Source organism: Talpa occidentalis, unplaced genomic scaffold, assembly GCF_014898055.3.
Source record: "Talpa occidentalis isolate TD23 unplaced genomic scaffold, MPIMG_talOcc4v2.1 talOcc4.7, whole genome shotgun sequence".
Lineage (NCBI taxonomy): Eukaryota > Metazoa > Chordata > Mammalia > Eulipotyphla > Talpidae > Talpa > Talpa occidentalis.
Window position 1 is genome coordinate 98525033 of NW_023605083.1, and position 20547 is coordinate 98545579.

Genomic DNA, 20547 nt, shown 5'->3' on the forward strand with positions numbered 1-20547 from the left:
GAGCCAGGGTTCTCAGCTCCTCTGGCTTCTGACAGGTTTTCGTGTACTCCAAGTTCAGACATGTCTGAATCCCAGTGATGTACCTGGCTGGGGCTTGAGCTAAGCCCTGTCCACCTGTAGAGAGCCACCTGTTCTTCACAGTCACCCAGAGCAGTGCAGGAAGAACGTAGGAGGCAGGAGAAAGAGAGTTGTGAGCACTGCCCACCAGCTGGCTGGCAGTCCGGGGTGGTCTGACAGTGATTCATCCCATTGAGACTGAAGATGGGGGCAGGGCCAGAGTGCCTTTCAGAGATCTTTTTTTTTTTTTTCCGTATTTCTCACATATTGGTTTCACACATGGGGTAGGACCCAGAGATAGTCCAAGGCTGCTGGGCTTCAGAGTCTCATCTCCTTTGCACGAAGAGCCCTGAGTTAAAGGGCCATTCACTGCCTAACATCAGATCAAAAGAGAAAAGATACTCTGTCCTTGCCTCCAAAACAGTCTTCCCAAGGCTGGGGTGTACACAGCCATAAAGAAGAGACCATCAGCAGGTACACCTGGTGGTCCCCAGCAGTGCTGGTGTTGACTGGAGCACCTGTATAAACTGGAGTCTACCAGGTTTCCCTACTGTAACTGTTTTTCCCTTTGCAGCTGGTAGGCCTCTTCTAGTAGATATTTTGTATAGATCTTGCACCTCATCAAACTTTCACTGTGAGTTTTACCATCTATTGATGATTCTTGCCTGAACCAGTATTACGGTGATGGTTACTGTTTGCTTATTTGAATAAGCAAATCATCATTACTCATTACTCATTCCTATTCATTAATTAGATGGCATTCTATGGTAGGCCAGATTTCAACTCCTTATTTGAAAAAAACAAATCTGGCTCAGTTCATTGTGAGGTTCTGCAAGAAATGACACTCCAGTAGCAATGGGCACACCTACACAGACCTTGATTTCTAAATACTATTTTCCACTGAAAGGAAACAAGATCTCCCTGGAGAAATGACTGATTCCAAAGCCGCAAAGTTCAACATCAGTCTGAAAAGCCTTTCTGTGCCAGAGTGAGGAAGCGCTCATAGCAGTGATGGAAATGCTCAAACAGAAGTAAACTTGAATGGGCTGCTAAATTTGAACATCAAAATTCACAATGGATTATAAATGGATTATTTCATTGAATGAAAATAAAATTCCGTAAGGCCATGCTTTTTTTTTATAAGCAAGAGCAGGAAAAAGGTAAAGTTCTCCTTTATTGAAGAATGCCTACTTAATAAAGATCGAAAGAATAAGAAAATTACCATTTTATATAGTAATAACTGATTGAGGCAAGAAATCAAGCGTCAACATTTAAAGACTATTCCAGTCAGAGAGGATTGCATTTGCAAAAGCCTGACCTCAGTAAGTTCTAGGAAGTGAGAGGGTTCCTGAGAAGCCAGAATGGGAAACAATGAGAGGAGCAGGATAAAGCTGAAGGAGAAAGGACTAGAGTCAGAGTCAGAATTTTGCCCTAATATGATCGGACTTTCATTTTAGAAAGATTGCAGCAATGTGAAGAATGGGCTAAAAGGACAAGTCGGATGCAGAGAGACCAGATTAAGAAGCCACAGGGCTTCCCTGGTGGTTCAAGGGGTTAAGACACAACCTATGAAGCTGTCCACAGCCTCTGCAGTATGAGTTCCAGTCCCCCCAGCTGGCCAGGGAGCAACCCACATGCTGCAGCAGACCTCTCCTGACTCACCCACTGCTCCCCTCAGCAGTGTATTTCGGTCAATCTGCCTGTTCTGTTCCCCACTCTGTCTCTGGTAAATCCTCTCACACCACCCCCCTGCACCTCCGGCCTGTACCCCAGCTCTTGTATGCATAAATAAATAAATCTTAGGGAAAAAAAAGCTGACAGGGTATATGTGGAGATGAGACCAAAGAGAAGTGACTGGAAAGAGGGTGTTAGAGTGCACCTGGGGTCTCCCTGGTGGCGCAGGGGTTAAAAACACAGCACTATCAGGCTATTGGGGCAGCCTCTGTAGCAAGAGTTCGACCCCCAGCCAGGGGGCTGGCCCACATGGCGCAGCAGACTTCTCCGGCCTCACCCTGCTGCTCCCCTCAGCAGTGTATTTCAGTAGATCCACCTGTTCTGGTCCCCACTCTGTCTCTGGTGAATCCTCTCACCTCTGCACCTCTGGTTTATACCCCAGTTATTGTATACATAAATAAATAAATCTTAAAAAAAAAAAAGAGTGCAACTGATTCTGTAAATATCCTTCCATAAAGCTTTGTGATTCTCTACATCTCTCTCTCTCTCTCTCTCTCTCTCTCTCTCTTTCTCTCTCTCTCTCTCTCACACACACACACACACACAGCAGTAGTGTTGAAATCAGCAGTGGAGCAAAGAGTGGAGGCAGCTCTCCTGCCCACCTGTGACTACGCAGGTGCCTCTCTTTCTTTCTCCTGCTTTTCCTAGTAAACCTGTCCTTTTAAATGGAAGGAAAAAAGAAGGGGAAAAGATGGGAAAGGGATGGGAAAGGGACAGGAAAAAAGGAAAGGAACAGGAAAGGGACAAGGAAAGGGACAGGGAAGGGGCAGGGAAGGGACAGGAAAGGAACCAGGAAAGGGCAGGGAAGGGAAAGGGACAGCAAAGGGACAAGGAAAGGGAAGGGCAAGGAAAGGAAAGGAAAGAGACAGGAAAGGGACTTCAGTGAAGGGAAGGCTGCTGCAGAGGGGCGGCTGCTCAACAGGCGGGCTGCAGTAATGAACAGTGTTGGAAGGAGGAGGGTCCAGGACAGCAGAAGGACCAACTAGCCCCCAACTCCCTAAACTCCTGACTCAACCACTTACTATACGGCTCAACCTGTAGACACCTTGAACATGCCCACAGGAACTATGCAACACTTTCCCAATGCATCCCTAGCTTTGGCACCACTCAGCTGTCTGGAAATCTGGGAGTCACCCTGGACACTTCCCTCTCCCTTTAATGTCCAACCGAGTCAGCAAGTACTCTTGAGCCTGTCCCCTAGGGTCCTGTCCTTCAGCCACTAGCATAGCCCTCAGTATAGAGCGCCAGTCCATATACTCAGCAGTTGTATAGGCCCACCAGGCATTGCAGATCTCATGCCTACTGGTGCTAACTAGTCATGTCTCTAGGCCTGGTTCACTGATTGTGCTCATAGGGCCCATCTGTGGTTCCCTGCACTCTTTCCCAGCCTGTTCTTTTCATTGGCTCTGTGGCTTTACCTGTCATCCCTCTGCTGTAAACTGCCAGACCCCTGGGTGACCTCAGACACCTCCCTGGCGCAGACATTTAGACTGTACACGTCTCAACTATCTCTAGACTCTGCCTCCATCTCCTTGACCTCTGCCCTAGTCAGGCTTTCTTTCTTCTCACTCAACAAACAATGGCTGCCTTATATATTCTCCTCTCCTCCACCCTCGGCTCCCTGCTGTTAACCAGTGACGATTTGAAAATCAAACTTGACCATATCAAACTGCTGATTAAAATTCTATTGGCCTTCTAGGTCCCACCTAACTATCACTCCTCAGAAAGCCTTACTTAAGGGCCTCCCCTGGTGGTGCAGGCGGTTGAGTGCCACACTGTGAAGCTGTCCGCAGCCTCTGCAGTGCCGGTTCGATCCCGGCCAGCCAGTTTGATCCCGGCCAGCCGGCGAGGGTCCCACATGGCACGGGAGACCCCTCCTGTCACGCCCGCTGGTCCCCTCAGCAGTATACTTTGTCAGTCTGCCTGCTCTGCTCTCCCCTCTGGCTCTGGTGAATTCTCTCACCCTCCCGCGCTTCTGACTGTACTCAGTGCTTGTATAAATAAATAAATAAATCTTTTAAAAAATAAAATAAAATAAAGCGCCACCCTTAATGAAAGAGAAAAGTTGCAAGTCAATATTTAGACCCATCCATGTGAAATTTCAGAACATCAAGTGAAGGCAAACAATGACAAAGACTTAAGAGTTTGAAATAGAAGTCACAAATAAGGATCACAGACACATCAAGACTTCTTGAACAACACTGGGTGTGAGAGCAATGCCCTCAACCTCTGTACTATATGCAGGCAAGCTACTGATTGTGTGAAAGCCGTAAAGCATCTTGGGCATACGAGAACTCAGAGAGCTTACCTCTGGTGGTCTGGAAAAGTGACCTAAGAATGTGTAACAAACCACCAGGCCTAGAATTCCAGAAAGAGGGAAGTCAGCCTGGAAAGCAAGAGATGGCAAAGAGGCCCTAGGCATGCAGAGGAGGAGCGCCACCCAGCAGCTGCGCGGCTCACTGACAAGGCACCTTAGGATGCTAATGACAATGAGTAAGCAGCTGAATCACTGCGAGAATATGAGAAGGCATGTTTCTTCCTCTAACTTTCTCTTAATTTCCAGATGGGAAATTCAGGATGCCAATATGAAGCAGACTAAAATACAGCATGATTTTTTGAGCAAAGAATAGCACCTAAAAATAGAATCTATGTGGCCTGGTCATCAGAAGCACAGGTCCAGAGACAGGAGTGCTTTTCCTATTCTAATCACACTCGTACGATCTAGGCAGGACAAGAAATGAACGAGTAAGACATTACAAATGCCATTGATGGGTTCTGAATGTTCAGAAACCCTCTGCAAAGTTCAGGAAACTAGTATAGAGAATATCTGTGGTACAAACCCTGACAATGTAAGAGTAACCACACAAAATAAATAGGTTCAATACATAATTTGTGTAGAAGAAACAAAAAATGGTGGTTGCCTGTGATAGGAGAATGTGAAAGCAAAGATGAGAGACGGGTGACCTACTTTCCACAGTATTCTCTTGCACACAGTTTCAATTTTTTTTTTTTTTTTACAATGACATGAATTATCTTTCGAAAGAAAAGCCTCTATGACGTGGGGACTGTGCTAAAAGTAATGGCACATATGACAGAAAGCAGCAGGACAGATGTGGAAGGGATGGTGGCGGCATACTTTTCCTCTTTTTTTTTTTTTTTTGGTCAGTTAACAGAAATGATCTACAATTAATGGGATTAGCCATAGCAGCAGAAGTATGAACCACAGGAAAAATGTAACAAAAACTGAATGAAGCAGGGGCAGGGCTAGTGCAAGCCACTTGGAGCCCTTCTGTTATGTGGTACAGTCAAAGGATTCTGTGTAAGGAAGGCGGCCCAAGACCCAGAGGGGCAACAAAGCATCCTCAGAAGAAATGCCCCGCGATGAAGATGGTCTGCCTCCCCACAGAGGGGCTGTGGGCCCAGGCAGGGGAGACTTTACTTTCCCTTTTGGGCCTTTCTGGACTTTTTAAAGTTTACTTCTGTGCACTGAGGTTGAGATCTAACACAAAAGAAGAGAATTGGGAGGAAAAACCTCCTTCATGACCTTATCAGCACTTTGAGGACAAAACCTAAACTCCCTCTCAAGCCTCCAGGCCTCCTCGATCTGCCAGTCTCCAAGCCCTAAGGGCTGTGATTGTCACTGTGGGAACTCCCCCCTCTCCCAACACCCCCAGGCTCCACCTCAGCTGAAAATGTTCTTTCATCCCACTATCACCCACAAAGAATCAAGCATTTCCCCTTCAGCAGCCAGTCTGAGTTCAGAAGGCCATGCACCAGCCAGTTCTCAACTTGAATTCTTTCAAAAGTACATTTGCTTTTTTTTTTTTAAAGATTTATTTTTATTTATACAAGCACTGGGTACAGTCAGAAGCGCAGGAGGGTGAGAGAATTCACCAGAGCCAGGGCAGGGAACAGAACAGGCAGACCAATGAAATACACTGCTGAGGGGAGCAGTGGGTGGCAGGAGAGGTCTGCGCACCATGTGGGACCCTCGCCGGTGGCCGGGGATCGAACCGGCATTGCAGAGGCTGCGGGCAGCTTCGCAGCCCAGCGCTCAACCACTGCACCACCAGGGGAGGCCCAACATTTGCTATTTGCCTTTTGTTCCTGAGACCAACAGTGGTGTCTCCAGCCTGTAGGCCTCGGAGATGTACAGCACATCCTGTTAATGTCTTAAGGGGAGACTCATCAAGTCTGAAGGCCAGTTCCTGAAGGTCAGTAGGAATCTGAAGCATTAGAAAGGAGGAGCCTCAGTTCCCCCATCTGAGGAAAGAGGCAGGAAGGGATCCTCTCCAGGCCTGAGAAGCTGGTGACAGTAACATTTCATGAGCATTTGTCAGGAAGTAGCTTTCTTTTTCTTCACAAGTCCTTGATACTATTCAGCTGCAGTTGTCTTGGTCGCATGTAAACCTAAAGGGCTCAAATCAGCCTTTATTTGCTGGGAACCTCCTTCATTCAGCACTGGAAAGGACCACTTTCCAGTAAGTAAGGGGGTGTTCTGGAGTGGCCTCAGGGCATGGAGACTTTCTCTTAAGCTGTTCACATGCTAGGTAAGGGTTCCTGGGAAGACAGACTTATTCTGCCTCAGTTTCTATGTGACCCTGGGTTGATCATACCTCTAAGCTTGGCTTCCTCATCTGCGAAGTGAGGAAGGTAACCATAAGGGTGTAAAGATCAAAAGAAATGAGGTACATCTAGCACAGAGAAAAGGCTTCTGAAGAACAGCTTCTGCTCACAATAGCAAAAACTCACAGGTCCAGGGCGCCCATCTCCGCCAGCATCTTACACCCACGCTGTGATCACAAGCTACCATATCAAGAGTGTGAGATATAGGGCCTCCCTGGTGGCGCAGCGGTTGAGCGCTGGGTTGCAAAGCTGCCCGCAGTCTCTGCAGCACCGGTTCGATCCCTGGCCACAGGAGAGGGTCCCACACGGCGCACAGACCTCTCCTGCCGCCCACTGCTCCCCTCAGCAGTGTGCTTTGGTCCTTCTGCCTGCTCTGCTCCCCGCTCTGGCTCTGGTGATTCTCTCACCCTCCTGTGCTTCTGACTGTACCCAGTGCATGTATAAATAAATAAATAAATCTTTAAAAAAAAAAAAAAAGAGCGTGAGATACAGAGATTGGGTCCACAGAGTAATGGTCCTGCCAATACCATGAGGCCACAGAGAGGGAGCGCAGATCATCTGTCATGTTCATTTTTGTCCCTTTACATGCACTCATTCTCTAGATGATCAAAGGCACCCCGTCCCTGCTTTTCAGAATTCTGTGGCAATACTGCTGAGGCACAAACTGAGGCACTCTCCCTGCCAGTGCTGCTGGGGCAGGCTTGCCACCCCTCCAGGCACACAGAGCAGTGCAGGCTATGGTCTGGTCTGCAGAGGAGCTGCTGGCCACTTGGAGCTGCTATTGCCCTCTGGGTCAACTCCCAGCAGGTCCTCCTTCCCAAACCTTCAGCCCTGTGCTCCCATCTACAACCCTGAGGGCTCAGGGACTCACGTCCATCTCCTCTCTGCTTTGAGGCTCCCAGGTGCTTCTGGGTGAGCATCCAGCCAGCTGGACTCTACACCCACTAAAGGGACCCTCCAGATTGGATCAACCCGATTCTGATCTGGTTCTGAGAGAGTTCCTGAGGGTCTCACTGGTCAGACCAGACTGCTGCCTCTATGTGGGCACCTGTGTGCCTAGCAGAGACCTAAGCAGTCCAGGAAAAGACATCAGCAGGGTGGAAGGTTCCTATCAATGCTTATTGACATTGAATCAGACAAGAGCCAAGGCAGCACCTGTTGCTGGTTTTAAAGAAAGGAGTGTCTGCTAACAATGAAGGGTAAATGACAACAGAGTAACACCCCAGTCCCACTTCCTGAGACCCAACTGACTTTTTCTCTAGTTCTGAGAGGCATGAAGCAGGACCTGTGGCCGCACCCCAGTGTACACAGCCCTGTCCTTGGCCAGCACTGGCCCACAGCCCCTCTGAGCACTTCTGTGCCCTGTTCCCTCAGGCCTGTCAAGGATTCTTTCAGAGATGGCTTCCCCCTCTATTCTTCATTAAAACTTATCAGACCATCTTTTTCCTGACATTTCACCAGAGAGCACTGCCCATTACTCGGATCTGCCATCTTGGACTCGCCCTCCCCGTGTCTTTTTTTGCACAGTCGCCCCACGCTGTTCACACACTGTAGTGCATATTCTTCCCCTGGTCATTCATGACTTAATCCAAAATGTAGGTCCCTACCCCATCCGAAGAATGTAAGACAAGCCCTTCCTTCAAAGAGTTCATGCTCCAGGCAGAAAAAGACCATAACCAAGTAAAGACATAATTTAAGATAGATTGACTGATAAATAAATACAGTGGCTGAAAGAAGCATCTTCAGAGGGGGAGAAGTGAGGAAAGGCAGTCAAAGACTGGTTTGTGGTGAGGTAAAGAGAGGTGCCTTGGACAGGTAATGCAGGGCCTTTAAGTGGGAGTGGAAGGGATATTCAGATTAAACTCCATGGCCAGTGAATGCTTTAAGCACGGCAATGATAAGATCTGACTTCGGTTTCAAATCATTCTGTCTGGCAGCTGGGTGAAGAATGGTTTTTAGGGGAGTAGGAGTAGATGAGATGGGGTCTCCGTGGTGGCCAGCAGGAGGCTGGTCAAGGGCTGTTGAGGATGACTGTGATGAGGTCTAAGAAGTAAACATTAGATATGACCAAAAGAGGGGTATCGTAGGGGTGACCAGATAGGAGTGATTCAGTGGCCCCATGGTAATGAGGGGAGTGGAGGCCATGACACTGGATCACTTATTGAAGTTTACTGTGGAGGGAAACAAAAGAATGGACCAGTCAGCAGTGAGGGTATGCAGTCAAGGGGGAGTTAATCTAAGCATATTCATATAAAAGCAGTTGGTTTCCTGGGGCTGTTATACCAAAGTACCACAAACTTGATAGCTCAAAATATTTACCTCCACAGTTCTAGAGGCCAAAAACCTGAAACCTGGTGTCAGCAGGGAGGGCCACACTCCCTCCAGAGGCACTAGGGGAAAAACTGTTCCATGCCCCTTCCAGCTCCTGGTGGCTACCCCAGCAATCCTGACTCCAGTCTCTGCCTCCGTCCTCACACGGCTTCCTTCTTTCTCTCTGCATGTCAATTTATAAGTATGTGATTGAATTTAGGGGCCACCAGATAACCCAAGATAAGCTCCTCCTCTAAAGATCCATATAAGGGAATACTCATTCTTTTACCATATAAGGTAATTTTCATAGGTTCCAAGGATTAGAACATGGACCTATCTTTTGGGGAAACCCCCACAACCCACTACAGTGGAATGATCTGGAATGAAAGAGAACACTAACGCGGAAGAGGGGCAAACCCAAGGACAGAAGCCCTTAGAAGAGCTGGATGGGTAGGGACAAGATGGAAAACCACCTTTCCCTACTATGTTTCAAAACAACAGTAAATGTGAATTTTATGGCATGAGAACTATAGCCCAATTAAGAAAAAAAAAGTTTATGAAAAAACATTCAGAATCCCCTGCCAATTCCCATTTTAGTGTTCAATCAGCTAAAGGAACTACATGGAGGTCAATTTTCACCCAAGGCACAAAGTCTTGCTAAGAAGTCTTCGATATCTACCTCACAGATTTGACATGTAAGGCACTTTGCCACATGTGGCAAAAGAGGCTGGGCAGGTGACAGGGTCAGAATCCATGACCATTCAGACAAATCCTACCCTTCTATTCTGCCATCTCAGCCAACCCACAGGCCAAACACCAGCTGTTTTTCCAGTGGAGCTGAAAGAGTGTTTTCCCGGGAGATGCAAAACCACAGCATCAGGGAAACTGAGTCCTATAGGAGACCTGGGTGTGTCACAGCTACAGGGAGCTGAGCTGGGGGTGTGGCACGCAGGGGAACAGGATTAGATTGGGGAGGAGGAAGTGTCCCTGCAGAAACAGCCCGAGAGTGAAGTGAGACCCAAGGAGCAGCAGTCGGCAGACACGCCCACTGCACACCCTGGCATGCACACCCCCACCTCTGCACATCCCCTCCTCTGACAGCCCTGGAGCCCCACACCTGGCTATGCTTCTTAGAAGAAGCAGGCTTTCTTCTGTTTGTGGCTAACACTCACTCAGAGGGGCCAAGGCCAGTGTCTGATGTCAACAGACACTCCTCCTTTTCAAGTCTGGGCAAAGTTGTCATTTTCGTGCCTAGCATCACCTCGAGGCTCCTCTTTCTTCCCACACTGTAATCTTTCCTCATGTTAATAAATGCTTTGATTGGGTGGCTGGTGAGGGCAGCGGTCTCTGCAGCCTGGAGCAAGCGACTCACCAGTGACCACACTTGCCTAGCACTCCGAGCCTTGGGGAACACATGTCCAAGCCCGATGCACCTGTGAATTGGGTGGAACCAAGGGCAAATCCAAGATCTGTTTTTGCCCAGGGTAAGAGGCATGCCTAAGCTTTGGCCCTCACTCCCCGGGTCTCACCTTCGTTTGTTACTGCTGCTTGCCTTTACGGGAGAGACTCCTCCTCCCAAACAGGGCACTTACAACTTTACTCCCACCTGGAGTTGCATGATTCCAATAATGGTCTCCAGCCGGTATCAATAAAGTGAGGGGAAGCCTCAGGATCCCCTGACTGTAGCAGAATTCTCAAACTTCGGTTGAGTCAGAAGTTCCAGATACTAGAAGATACTGATACTAGAATTCCACACACACTCCACCCCAGAGATTCTTTTTCAGGAGGGCCTAGTTGGCCCTGTGATCTGCATTTTAGCCAGCTCAGAGGTGGCCATATTCTCCAGAAGCAGGAAGTGCTGACACAGTGAGAGAAGAAGCCCCCCACCTCCTCCAGGCATCAGGACAACCAGGGTCACCTTTCCAGCCCACAAAGGTGGAGGCTGGTGTCCAGGACAGGTCACACTGCTATATGCTCTTCCCTCTCAAACACCTACATCTTTTTCTCCTCCCTTTAGCAAAAGCAAAGGAGAAATTAGGAGCCTATGATTTACATATCTTTCCCCTTAAGGTACTCACACCTATTTTTTTTTTTATTTTTTTATTTTTTAGAACTTTTTTTTTTTAAAGATTTATTTATTTATACAAGCACTGGGTACAGTCAGACGCACCGGAGGGTGAGAGAATTCACCAGAGCCAGAGCAGGGAACAGAACAGGCAGAAGGACCGAAGTACACTGCTGAGGGGAGCAGCGGGCGGCAGGAGAGGTCTGCGCGCCATGTGGGACCCTCCTCCGGTGGCCGGGGAACAGCCGGGGATCGACCCGGCGCTGCAGAGGCTGCGGGCAGCTTCACAACCCAGAGCTCAACCGCTGCGCCACCGGGGAGGCCCCTCACACCTATTTTTTTGTCAAGACCCACCCAGCACAAACCAGGACAAGAACTAACAGATTTAAACTTTCATGGAACTTCCTGCTCATAGAGCACTGGGGCTTTTCCCAGTAACTCCCACTAAGCTGGGGTCTCTCTGATCTCTGCCCGGAACAAGCCTTCCATGTGCAACTCAGGCCGAGGGGGTTATGACTGCCCTGCAAAGTCCCAAAGACCATCAAGTAACCAATATGAGGACCAAGAATCAGGAACGGCCACATAAGAAGAAAAACATCGCCCCAAATCTTGGAAATCCTTGAGCTTTGTACCACCAAATGGGATGCATGAGGCCTCCTGGTCAGAAGCCAAGGGCAGCAGCACGTGGAAAGGCCCAGACATGCAGATCAGACTCACAGCCTGGCCAAGCAGGAGGTTCCTGTTCCTTTTGGAACCCAGGACACAACCCACAGGGACCAGGCTCAACATGTCTGCCTGCTAAAAAGGCTCTGGAAGCATTCTCGCAGTCCCACAACCACCTACAACCACCAGTTGACTACAGGCACGATATACTTCCAGAAATGAGAATACACTTTCTGCCTGCCTCACAAACACTGATATCATACCCAGTCCTCCAGATGGCATGATGGCACAGTGGGAATGTGCTGCCACCTCTAAGTTCAAGTCCCCACTTTGACACTCAGTCCTGATGCACCATCCTAAACAAGACTCTAATCTCCCTGAGGCACCATCCCTTCATCTGTAAGATACAGGAAACAGTACCCACTCTCTGGAATTACTGCAAGGATCAAATGATCTAAGTTTAATATAAACTGCCTCACAGAGTGGACACTCTATCAAAGAATTCCTTTCCTTCCCTCCTACTCCTGTAACTCAGTTTCCCTGTCTCAACTCCAACCCCAAAGAGATCCCAAGCCCACCCAAGTCAGAAATGCCAAAAGGCCTATGCACAAAGATAGAGTAAATACTTTCAATAAGCCCCAAAGCTCCTTGATAGTCCTACTCTCAAGCTCTCAACTTTTAACTCACCAAAATTGAAGTTACACTCCCGTGGGTGGCTCCAACCCCTGAACCCATCATTTCCTAATGTGGGAGAATGAGAAGGCAAATAATTTCTCCAGTTTTCTGAATTCTTGGTGGCACTTCCCAGCCTGCTGGGACAGGACAGTGGAGGATAAACAAGGTTACACAAAGGAATGAAGTTCTAAAGCTGCAGGAAGTACATTAACACTTTTAATAAAAAGCATATAGGGGTGATGTGAGTCACTATAAAGCAGACAGAGGAATAAATGTCAGTAGCGTTCCCCAAAGGTCCCCCGCGCCCCCAGGGGACGTGCGCCCCAGTTGGATCGTGAGTAGTGTCCATTCGCACAGCGTTTAGTCCCAGCGTCCAAAGTCGCCCTGGAACCTCTCCGTCTCCCGGACACCCAGCATTCACAGGACCCAGTTTGGCCGCTGCAGATCCTCAACTACTCTCTGGGTACGCCCCGGGTGAGCCGGGTAGGAGGAAGCAGTTCTCCTGCAGCGGGGGAGCGAGGATCACCAAACTTCCAGCACCCCGTCCGTCCTCCACCCGCCCTTGGGATGGTGCTTTCCTGGGATTTTCCAGGATGCTTTGCCCAGCCCCCGAGGACAGCACTCTCAGAACCCCCTAAAACTGTCCCTCGGTAGAGAAGTCGGTAGAGACAAGCTCTCATCCGCACGCCCTGGGGTGTAGATGCCACCGGGGTCCCGCCCGGCGGCACTGAGAGAGTCTCTGGGGATGGCCGGAGCCCCCCAAGCTGGGCACCTAACTCAAAGCGCCCTGCGCCTCAGCAGCCTGACCCGTCGGGGGTCCCTAGGGTGGGGACCTCCCCCTGCAGGAGGTCCTTTACAGGTCTGTGGCAAGGACCCGGGGTGGAGGGAAGCCGCGCGCCTCACCTGAGCGGGACGCAGATGGCCAGGTACCTGTCGACCGCCACGGCCAAAAGGCTGAAGATGGAGCTCTGCGTGAGCACCAGCACGAAGCAGGCAAGGAAGAGGCAACCGTAGAATTCAATGTTGATGCCCAGGCTGATGATGATGGCAAACGGGATGGCGAACAACCCCACCGCCACGTCGGCCGCCGCCAGGGACACCAGGAAGTAGTTGGTGGGCGTCTGCAGCGTGCTCGACGTGCCCACCGCGGCGCACACCAGCACGTTGCCCGCCACCGACAGCGCGGCGATGGCCAGTTCCAGCGCCACGTACACCCAGTCCCCCGGTGTCAGCACCACGGCCGGGTTGGCGGGGCACCGGGCAGCCGCGTGGGCCCCGCCGGGCATGGCCGGAGCGCCCCGACCGCGCGGTCCGCCAGCCGCCGGTCTGACCCGCCAGACTCGTGCGCTCCTGCTCGGGCTCAGGGGGGCGGGACCACGGGGAGGCCGCCACGCCCATGGGCCCGCGCGCCCGCCGCTCTCGGAGCTCCCTCGGAGCACCGCCCCTTCTCTCCAGCCGGGCGGTGCCCGCCCCCGCCCCCAGCCGCGGCGGTCTGGTGGGTGCCTGGCGGGGCGCTGGCGTCGCACCACGAAAGGTTCTCGGGCTGATGGCGTCTGACGAGGACTAGTTCCCCAACTTTCCCTCATGCTCCAACTCCGTGGGTGTGTCCCGAGTGGTCGCACTTTTCTCCCAGCAGCTCCTGGGACTGGATTTCGGCTTTGCCTTGGGCACCCGTTGGTCTCACGGAGCCCACCTCAACGGCACTCCCTACCCCATTCCGCCGCTCCACCGCCCACTCCACCACCGGGCGAGGAGACTTGAGCACCTGAAACCTTTGGGAACTCCCCCTCCCGAACCCTGGGTACTCCATTGGGCACGCAGGGCTCCCCAAGCAAACTGGACGCCTTGGCGCCAAGAGTGGGAGGGAAGGAACCGAGCTCGAAGGCTGTTTCCAGCCACACATTCCCACCTGACCTATCCGGTGCCCCCCCCCCCAAGGCTAGAATCTTTCCGGGATGCTGCAGCTCTGCACCACCCCACCCCTGCCCTGGGCGCCAGCCACCTCACCCTCACCTGCTCTTCCACCCGCGACCAATGTCCAGGTGGATCCAATTCTGCCTTCTCTACATTCACCTTGGCCCTCACTTCCTCCCTAACCCCCTAAAATGCCAGTGTTCCTCAGGCCACGTTTATGTTTCATGGTCACTCTGAAATGGCTCAGGCTCAAGGCCTCACATGTGACCTTTACACCCTTAACTCCTAAACCTTTCCCCTCCAGCCCCAAGATCCTCTTGAAAACCAGACCTGAGCACCCCCAGCCACTGCTGGACTCCACCAGGAATATCTGGGGCCCCCAATTCCGCAAGTTCAAAATCAAACTGTTTCGGGGCCTCCCTGGTGGCGCAGCGGTTGAGCACTGGGTTGCGAAGCTGCCCACGGCCTCTGCGGCGCCGGTTCGATCCCCGGCTGCTCCCCGGCCACCGGAGGAGGATCCCACATGGTGCGCAGACCTCTCCTGCCGCCCGCTGCTCCCCTCAGCAGTGTACTTCGGTCCTTCTGCCTGCTCTGCTCCCCACTCTGGCTCTGGTGAATTCTCTCACCCTCCCGCGCTTCTGACTGTACCCAGTGCATGTATAAACAAAACAAACAAACAAATAAAATAAATAAATAAATAAAACATGCCTCTATTAAAAAAAAAAAAAAAAAAAAAAAAAAACAAAATCAAACTGTTTCAACTCTCCCCCAAACCTGTGCCCTCCCCTAAGTTAATGACCTTACTACTCACCCCTCCATCCCCAAGAAGTGTGCTCCTCCTCCTTTATCCACCCCACATCTAAATTGCCACTGATTCTGCTTCAGGGCTTTGCTTCTCTTCACCCCCAAAGCTATGTCCTAGGCCAGTCCCTCCTCACAGACAGCTCCCTCCCATCTCTCTCCTTTACTCCTCCCTCACTTCCAATTCCATCAAGCTTTTACAATCTTCGGCAGCACCCTCATTCTAGAGCACACCTGACATGCAACATTTCCCTACCAACATCCTTTGCTAGCAGTCATCAGATAAAGTAATTAACATTGCCAGACACCAGGAACAGATGCTTGTAAAATAATATCAAGCAAAAAACATGGAGGTGACAGCTAATGGGCAGAGGATTTCTTTTAGGGATGATGAAAATATTCTACATGTGGTGATGGTTGCACATCTGAATATATTTTAAAAACTATCCAATTATAGCTGCAATGTAAAGCCCTCAGCCTCCAGCCAATTAACAACAATCAATGAAGACATGACCAAGATGTACCATATAACAAGGGCAACAGTTTCTCCAAAAGCATTTCCAGTAGATGTCCTGGCTGGGTGATGTTATAAATAGGGGATTTTTCTCTATATGTTTTTCCATGAAGTTTGGTTACTTCTATAATGCAAAAATGATGTTAAAATTATCAGAGAGCCCACAAATTCTATTCACTGGCTATCTGAGTTCTGATGTCACTTTCTCTACCACCCATGTTTCCATTGCACTTGTCACAAGCTATTGTTACCACATAGATGAATAAACCAGAAACTTAGATCAAGGAACTATCCAAGAGCACTTCCTTGGGGTTCACTGGAGTGAGTTAAGGGAGTATTCCTGGGGAGGTGGCTTTTGCAGAGTAGGAAAAACTTGGCAATGGGGAGGTAGCTGGGAAGGGGAGTCATGCTGGGCAGAGGTGTGGGCAAGGGGTTTGCTGGGGACAACTATGCCCAGGAGGGTAGAGAAAGGAAGACTGGCTTAACCAGGGAAGCCTCCCACTGTCTGGATGGATTGTTGGATCATTCTGATGGAGGCTCGGAGCACTGGAGACTTGGAAGTCTTTGAGCAGGGAAGGATAGAATTATCTGGCAGCAGTGAGGGAGAGTTGGCAGCAGCAGAGGAGGCAGCAGGAGGGAGGCCAACTGGTTGCTGTGAGTGCTTCCTGCATACCCCGCAGCCTCCTGGCTGTGGACTCAGCGCCAACATTTTCTATGCCTGGAATCCCCATTTCTACTTTCCTGAGTCCAACATCCTTCAGGAAAAGTTGCCCAAGTCACCCAAGGAGGAAGGGTCCTCAAGAGCAAGTCTGAACAAAGTCATGGGGGTTGTTTTAAAAGTCACTGGGGTGCAGTGAAGAGAGTTCAGGCCTCAACAAGAGAGAACCAGGTTCATTGCCAACTCTGAGAATGCCCTCGGATGAGTTATTTAATCCTCCTAAGCCACAGTTTCTTATGCATGAGACAGGATAACAATACCTACCTTGCAGGGGTCAGGCTAAAAAGGGACAGGAGGAGCTGTCTGCCATGTGACTAACTATAGGATCCAGACTTCTTGAAAATTATTGGAATGATAGGAGCATTTGGATAAATTCAGTCTAGAGTCCTAGAAACCAGAGTAGGTCTGTAATTGGTGAAAATGGAAGGCTACATTCTGTTAACCGATTACTTTCTGTAGACCTTTTCCAGGCTGCCCAGGCCATCCTCCCATCTCCCCACACCTGCCCCATCTTGCCTAGGTGCCACAGCAGAAGCCAGGTGGCATCTGGATGATTCCAGGTTAGGTGCATCACTTAGATGCTCCTAAGTGCACCTAAGTGAATCTAAGTGCACTAAGTGTATCTAACAGACCCAGGCTGTTTTTTCTGCTCTTCCATCTTTCATTATAGGATTATTATGATAAAACATTGTTGAGGAAATAGCAGTGCGGAGATGCAATGTATTTGTAAGGAGGGAAGGGAAAAGTTAAGTGCAGATGACTGAGGTGGCAATACCAGTGGAGGCTACCAAGACACCGGCCAAAGATGTAAAAAGAAAAATCAGAAAGTAAGATGTCCATAAGGGAAATTGAAAAACTCTGACATATTCCTGTAAGTATAAAAAGTAATATGCATGTGCATATGCTCAGGAAAGCCCTGCAAAGTGCATAATCTCTTACTCTGGGCTGTTTGGGGGGGCTCTGTATAATCAAGAAATAAAGTTGAAGCAGAATTTTAAGCTATCTGCTGGAGCATTGAAAGTGCTCCCCAAAAAACACAGTGAGCTTTTCTGCAAAGGCTGAAAGACCTATGGGTTTATTTAAGAGCCACCACACACAACTGATGGGTGGCACCGCTGGGTCTTCAACCAGGTCTGTGTGCATTCCGGCTGCTCCTCTTGGCTATGTCCATACCATATTTGACATTGGATCCTCAGTGAAGGAAAAGGCACTGGAAAGTCTTTCTTATACATGCTACTTCCAGTGCTGATGGTCTTTAATGATATTGGTACATCACACATGAAAGTGTTCTGGGGAGGATGTCTGGATTGGGGTAAAGGGTTGTCCTTTGGGTGAGCCCTTAGTGAAGGAAAGAGGTTGAAATGCTAGGCTCCAGAGGAAAAGTGCCCAGCCAGGTAACGTGGAAATTGAATCTGGACTGATTTCTCTCCTCTTTTCCTGTCTGTGTGGCCCCAAGATTATGCAGAATTCTGCTGCTCTTGCTCATGGTTCAGCCCAGTACATTCCCCCACAACCCAGATGCCTTTCTTTCAAGGAAGGTGTGGGAATGATGCTGAAGTTTTGCTTCCAGGTCCCATGCAGGCTGATGGCTTTTCTCTCCTGCCACCTGTGAACCTTTGGCACCTTCAGTTTCTTTTCTGGGAAGCTTGTTCTATTTTCCACCAAATGCTTAAGCTGCAAGCTCAGGTCCTGGTGGCCTATCTCTGGAGACATCTGCAATTCCTTTCTTTGAAATGAGCTGATTTCAGAGACCTCAGGTGCAAAATGCCATTTTTCACCAGTATGGTTGGCAAAAACACATCATTTGAGGAGACTGAAGAAATTATCAGGAAACATTTTAGACTCCCTTAATGAGGTCTTCATCACATATTTGAGTTAGTCACTCTACATTTATAACTCATTGCACTGTTCCCATGAGAAATATGGGACATTACCTCAGGCCATGTGCTCAGTGCCAAGACTTAGGAGTTTGTGGCAATGTACTCTTTGGCTCCCCAACAGTAATCCCCCTTTCTGGGTTGCAAACAGTACCCCAGGATGGCAGTAACATGCACAACCCAGAGGATAAATCATCATGCCTCCATGCCAATCACATTCGCTTTTGCCAGCCTAAGGGGTAGGCATATGACCAACTTTGGCGAGTAAGATATAAGGGGAATTATGCACTCAGCTTGGCATCTCCTTTTCTTTCTACATTGAACACTGCTGTATGAAGAAATGTTATCTAGAACTATGGCAGCCATCATGCAACCACGAGATGACAAATCTAGAGTGAACACCAACACTTTGGAGGGATGGGGAACAAAAGTGGAAAGATCTTATGTCCCTAATCATATCTTTGACTCTTCCTAATCAACCACAAAAACAATTTTCTCTGGACTTCTTGTTTGATAACACTATAAATACCTTTAAGTCTGAAGTTACTGCTGTGATGCTTTCTGGAACTCGTAGCAAAGCATCTTACAGAATTCACAGCTACACAAATATGTAGGTCAAGGAAACCTTAGTTCTTGACCTATCCATTCATTGGGAACCTCATGGGGGAGAGAAGGATGGTTGGAACCCCATAATCTACTCCCCAGGACAGAGCTCCCTGCTGGACGGGGACCATCATCTCACCTCTGACCTTTGTTCCCTTGGTTTGGATTCCAGGGAAAATGAAAAAAAAATCAAAAACAGTGATCCCCTTAAGAATAAAGGTGGTTGGGGGGTGGGGGAGTGAAAACTAAACTTCTGGGAACTTAGGATGAAATAGAGCAAAAATGGCACGTACTCACAGTACAGAACTGAACTCAGAAATGTTTACCATAGTAAAAGTGCCTCTCCCTAGCCTCCTCAATCTACCCTCCCTTCAAAGTTATGAGTATTATCCCAGATATTTTTCTGTGCTTACACAAACATAATGCCACACATTTTGGAATCACAGATGCAGGGATGACAATCTGTTGGAATGTGAAAAAGGTACCCAAGCCTGAGTTAGTGACAGGAGAGTATACATTTAGATATACATAGATTTAAATAAAACAAAGTAGACTTGTTCTGTTTCCAATGTCTAGAAAAATTTTAACAACTCTATCTTGTAAATAGTCTTTCTTGTGGATGCCCAGTATTCCATATATTTGGACACACTACAGTTTTTTTCCCCCACTGTTGGGGTGAAAGGATGTCCTGAATGAACTTCACAAACACAGGTTTTATAGACCCCCACCTCCAGCCCAGACCAAAGAGATCCAAGACATCAAAGACTACAAATCCCATGTCATCACCACTGGAGGGAGGATTGCTGGGAACTGAGGGTGGAGTTAAGCAGCCAGGCCTAGTACCAGACATGTGGGCCTTGGGAGGATTTTGGGTTTTTCGCTGATTTTCAGCATGCTATTGGGTCCTAGCTCAGCGGAACTGGTAGGACACATTCACCAATTTATCTCTTTGCCCCCTGAGTTATTCCTTTCTTCATTTCCCTTTTTTGAAAATAAACCATTTATTAATCCTTTTGTGTGCCTGCAGCTGAGTCTCATTCTAAGTTCCTTTTAAGTGTGCGGATGTGGACCTACAGTCAGGCAACCCATTTCACATTGCGGTTACCCTGTAACACCACCACCCTTCTATCCACAGAATTCTATTCTACTCCTGTAATTTTTGCTGTAGCTCTTGTGAGTCCTTTGATGGGTAAGTTTCCAGAAGTGGGAACTCTGTCAAAAGGTTTCTGTGTTTAGCAGTTTTATGTGTTATCATTTAACTTAGTAACACTGCCAAACAAACCACTCTATGGGAAGATATTGCTCACTTAGCCTTCAACACCAGAAATGGGTGTGAGGACACCCATTTCTGCATAATTTTGTCAAAACCCTTATCATTATCATATTATTTCTTCCAACCAGATAAATAGCTTTTCTTTGCATTGCCTTACTTTCCAGTGAAGCAATTTCTCTTAATTTTTGCTAATACCTTGCATCCCCCACCCCCATCCCTGCCAAGAGTTCCCTGTGCACACACTGTTTTTTTTAATTTTTTTAACATTTATCAATTTTTTAAATTATTTTAGACAATATTTGCCTCCCCCCACCCCCTCAGATTGAGTCCCCATAGAATTTCCTTCCCCAAGGCACCTGTGCACCTTCACCTCAGTCCCCTGTGCTCCTCCCTCCCTCCCTCTTACCCCTCTCCCTCCTCCTCCCCTGCAGGATGTCTCTGGTTTACAATTGTCTGTTTTTGCTTTGTTGTGGTTTGTACAGTAATTATTATTTCTTTACACTGATGTCCTATTTGGTTCCCCACTATTCCTGTTATAAGTGAAACCATCCAATATTTTTCTTTTTCCTTCTGGCTTATTTCACTGAGCATAATTCCTTCTAGCTCCATCCACGTTGCTGCAAATGGCATGAGTTTATCTTTTTTTGATTGCTAAATAATATTCCATTGTGTATATATACCACATCTTCTTGATCCAGTCATCTATTTTTGGGCATT

General features: G+C 48.7%; 1 protein-coding gene across 1 annotated transcript in view; it reads right to left on the bottom strand.

Annotated features, from left to right (window-relative positions):
* ADORA2B (adenosine A2b receptor) overlaps positions 1-13716 on the bottom strand; it is a 23794-nt gene extending 10078 nt beyond the window's left edge. The window contains exon 1 of the mRNA XM_037493243.2: positions 13034-13716. Coding sequence (XP_037349140.1) covers positions 13034-13716 — 683 coding nt within the window. The remainder of the gene's footprint in view (positions 1-13033) is intronic.
* Positions 13717-20547: the final 6831 nt, after the last annotated feature.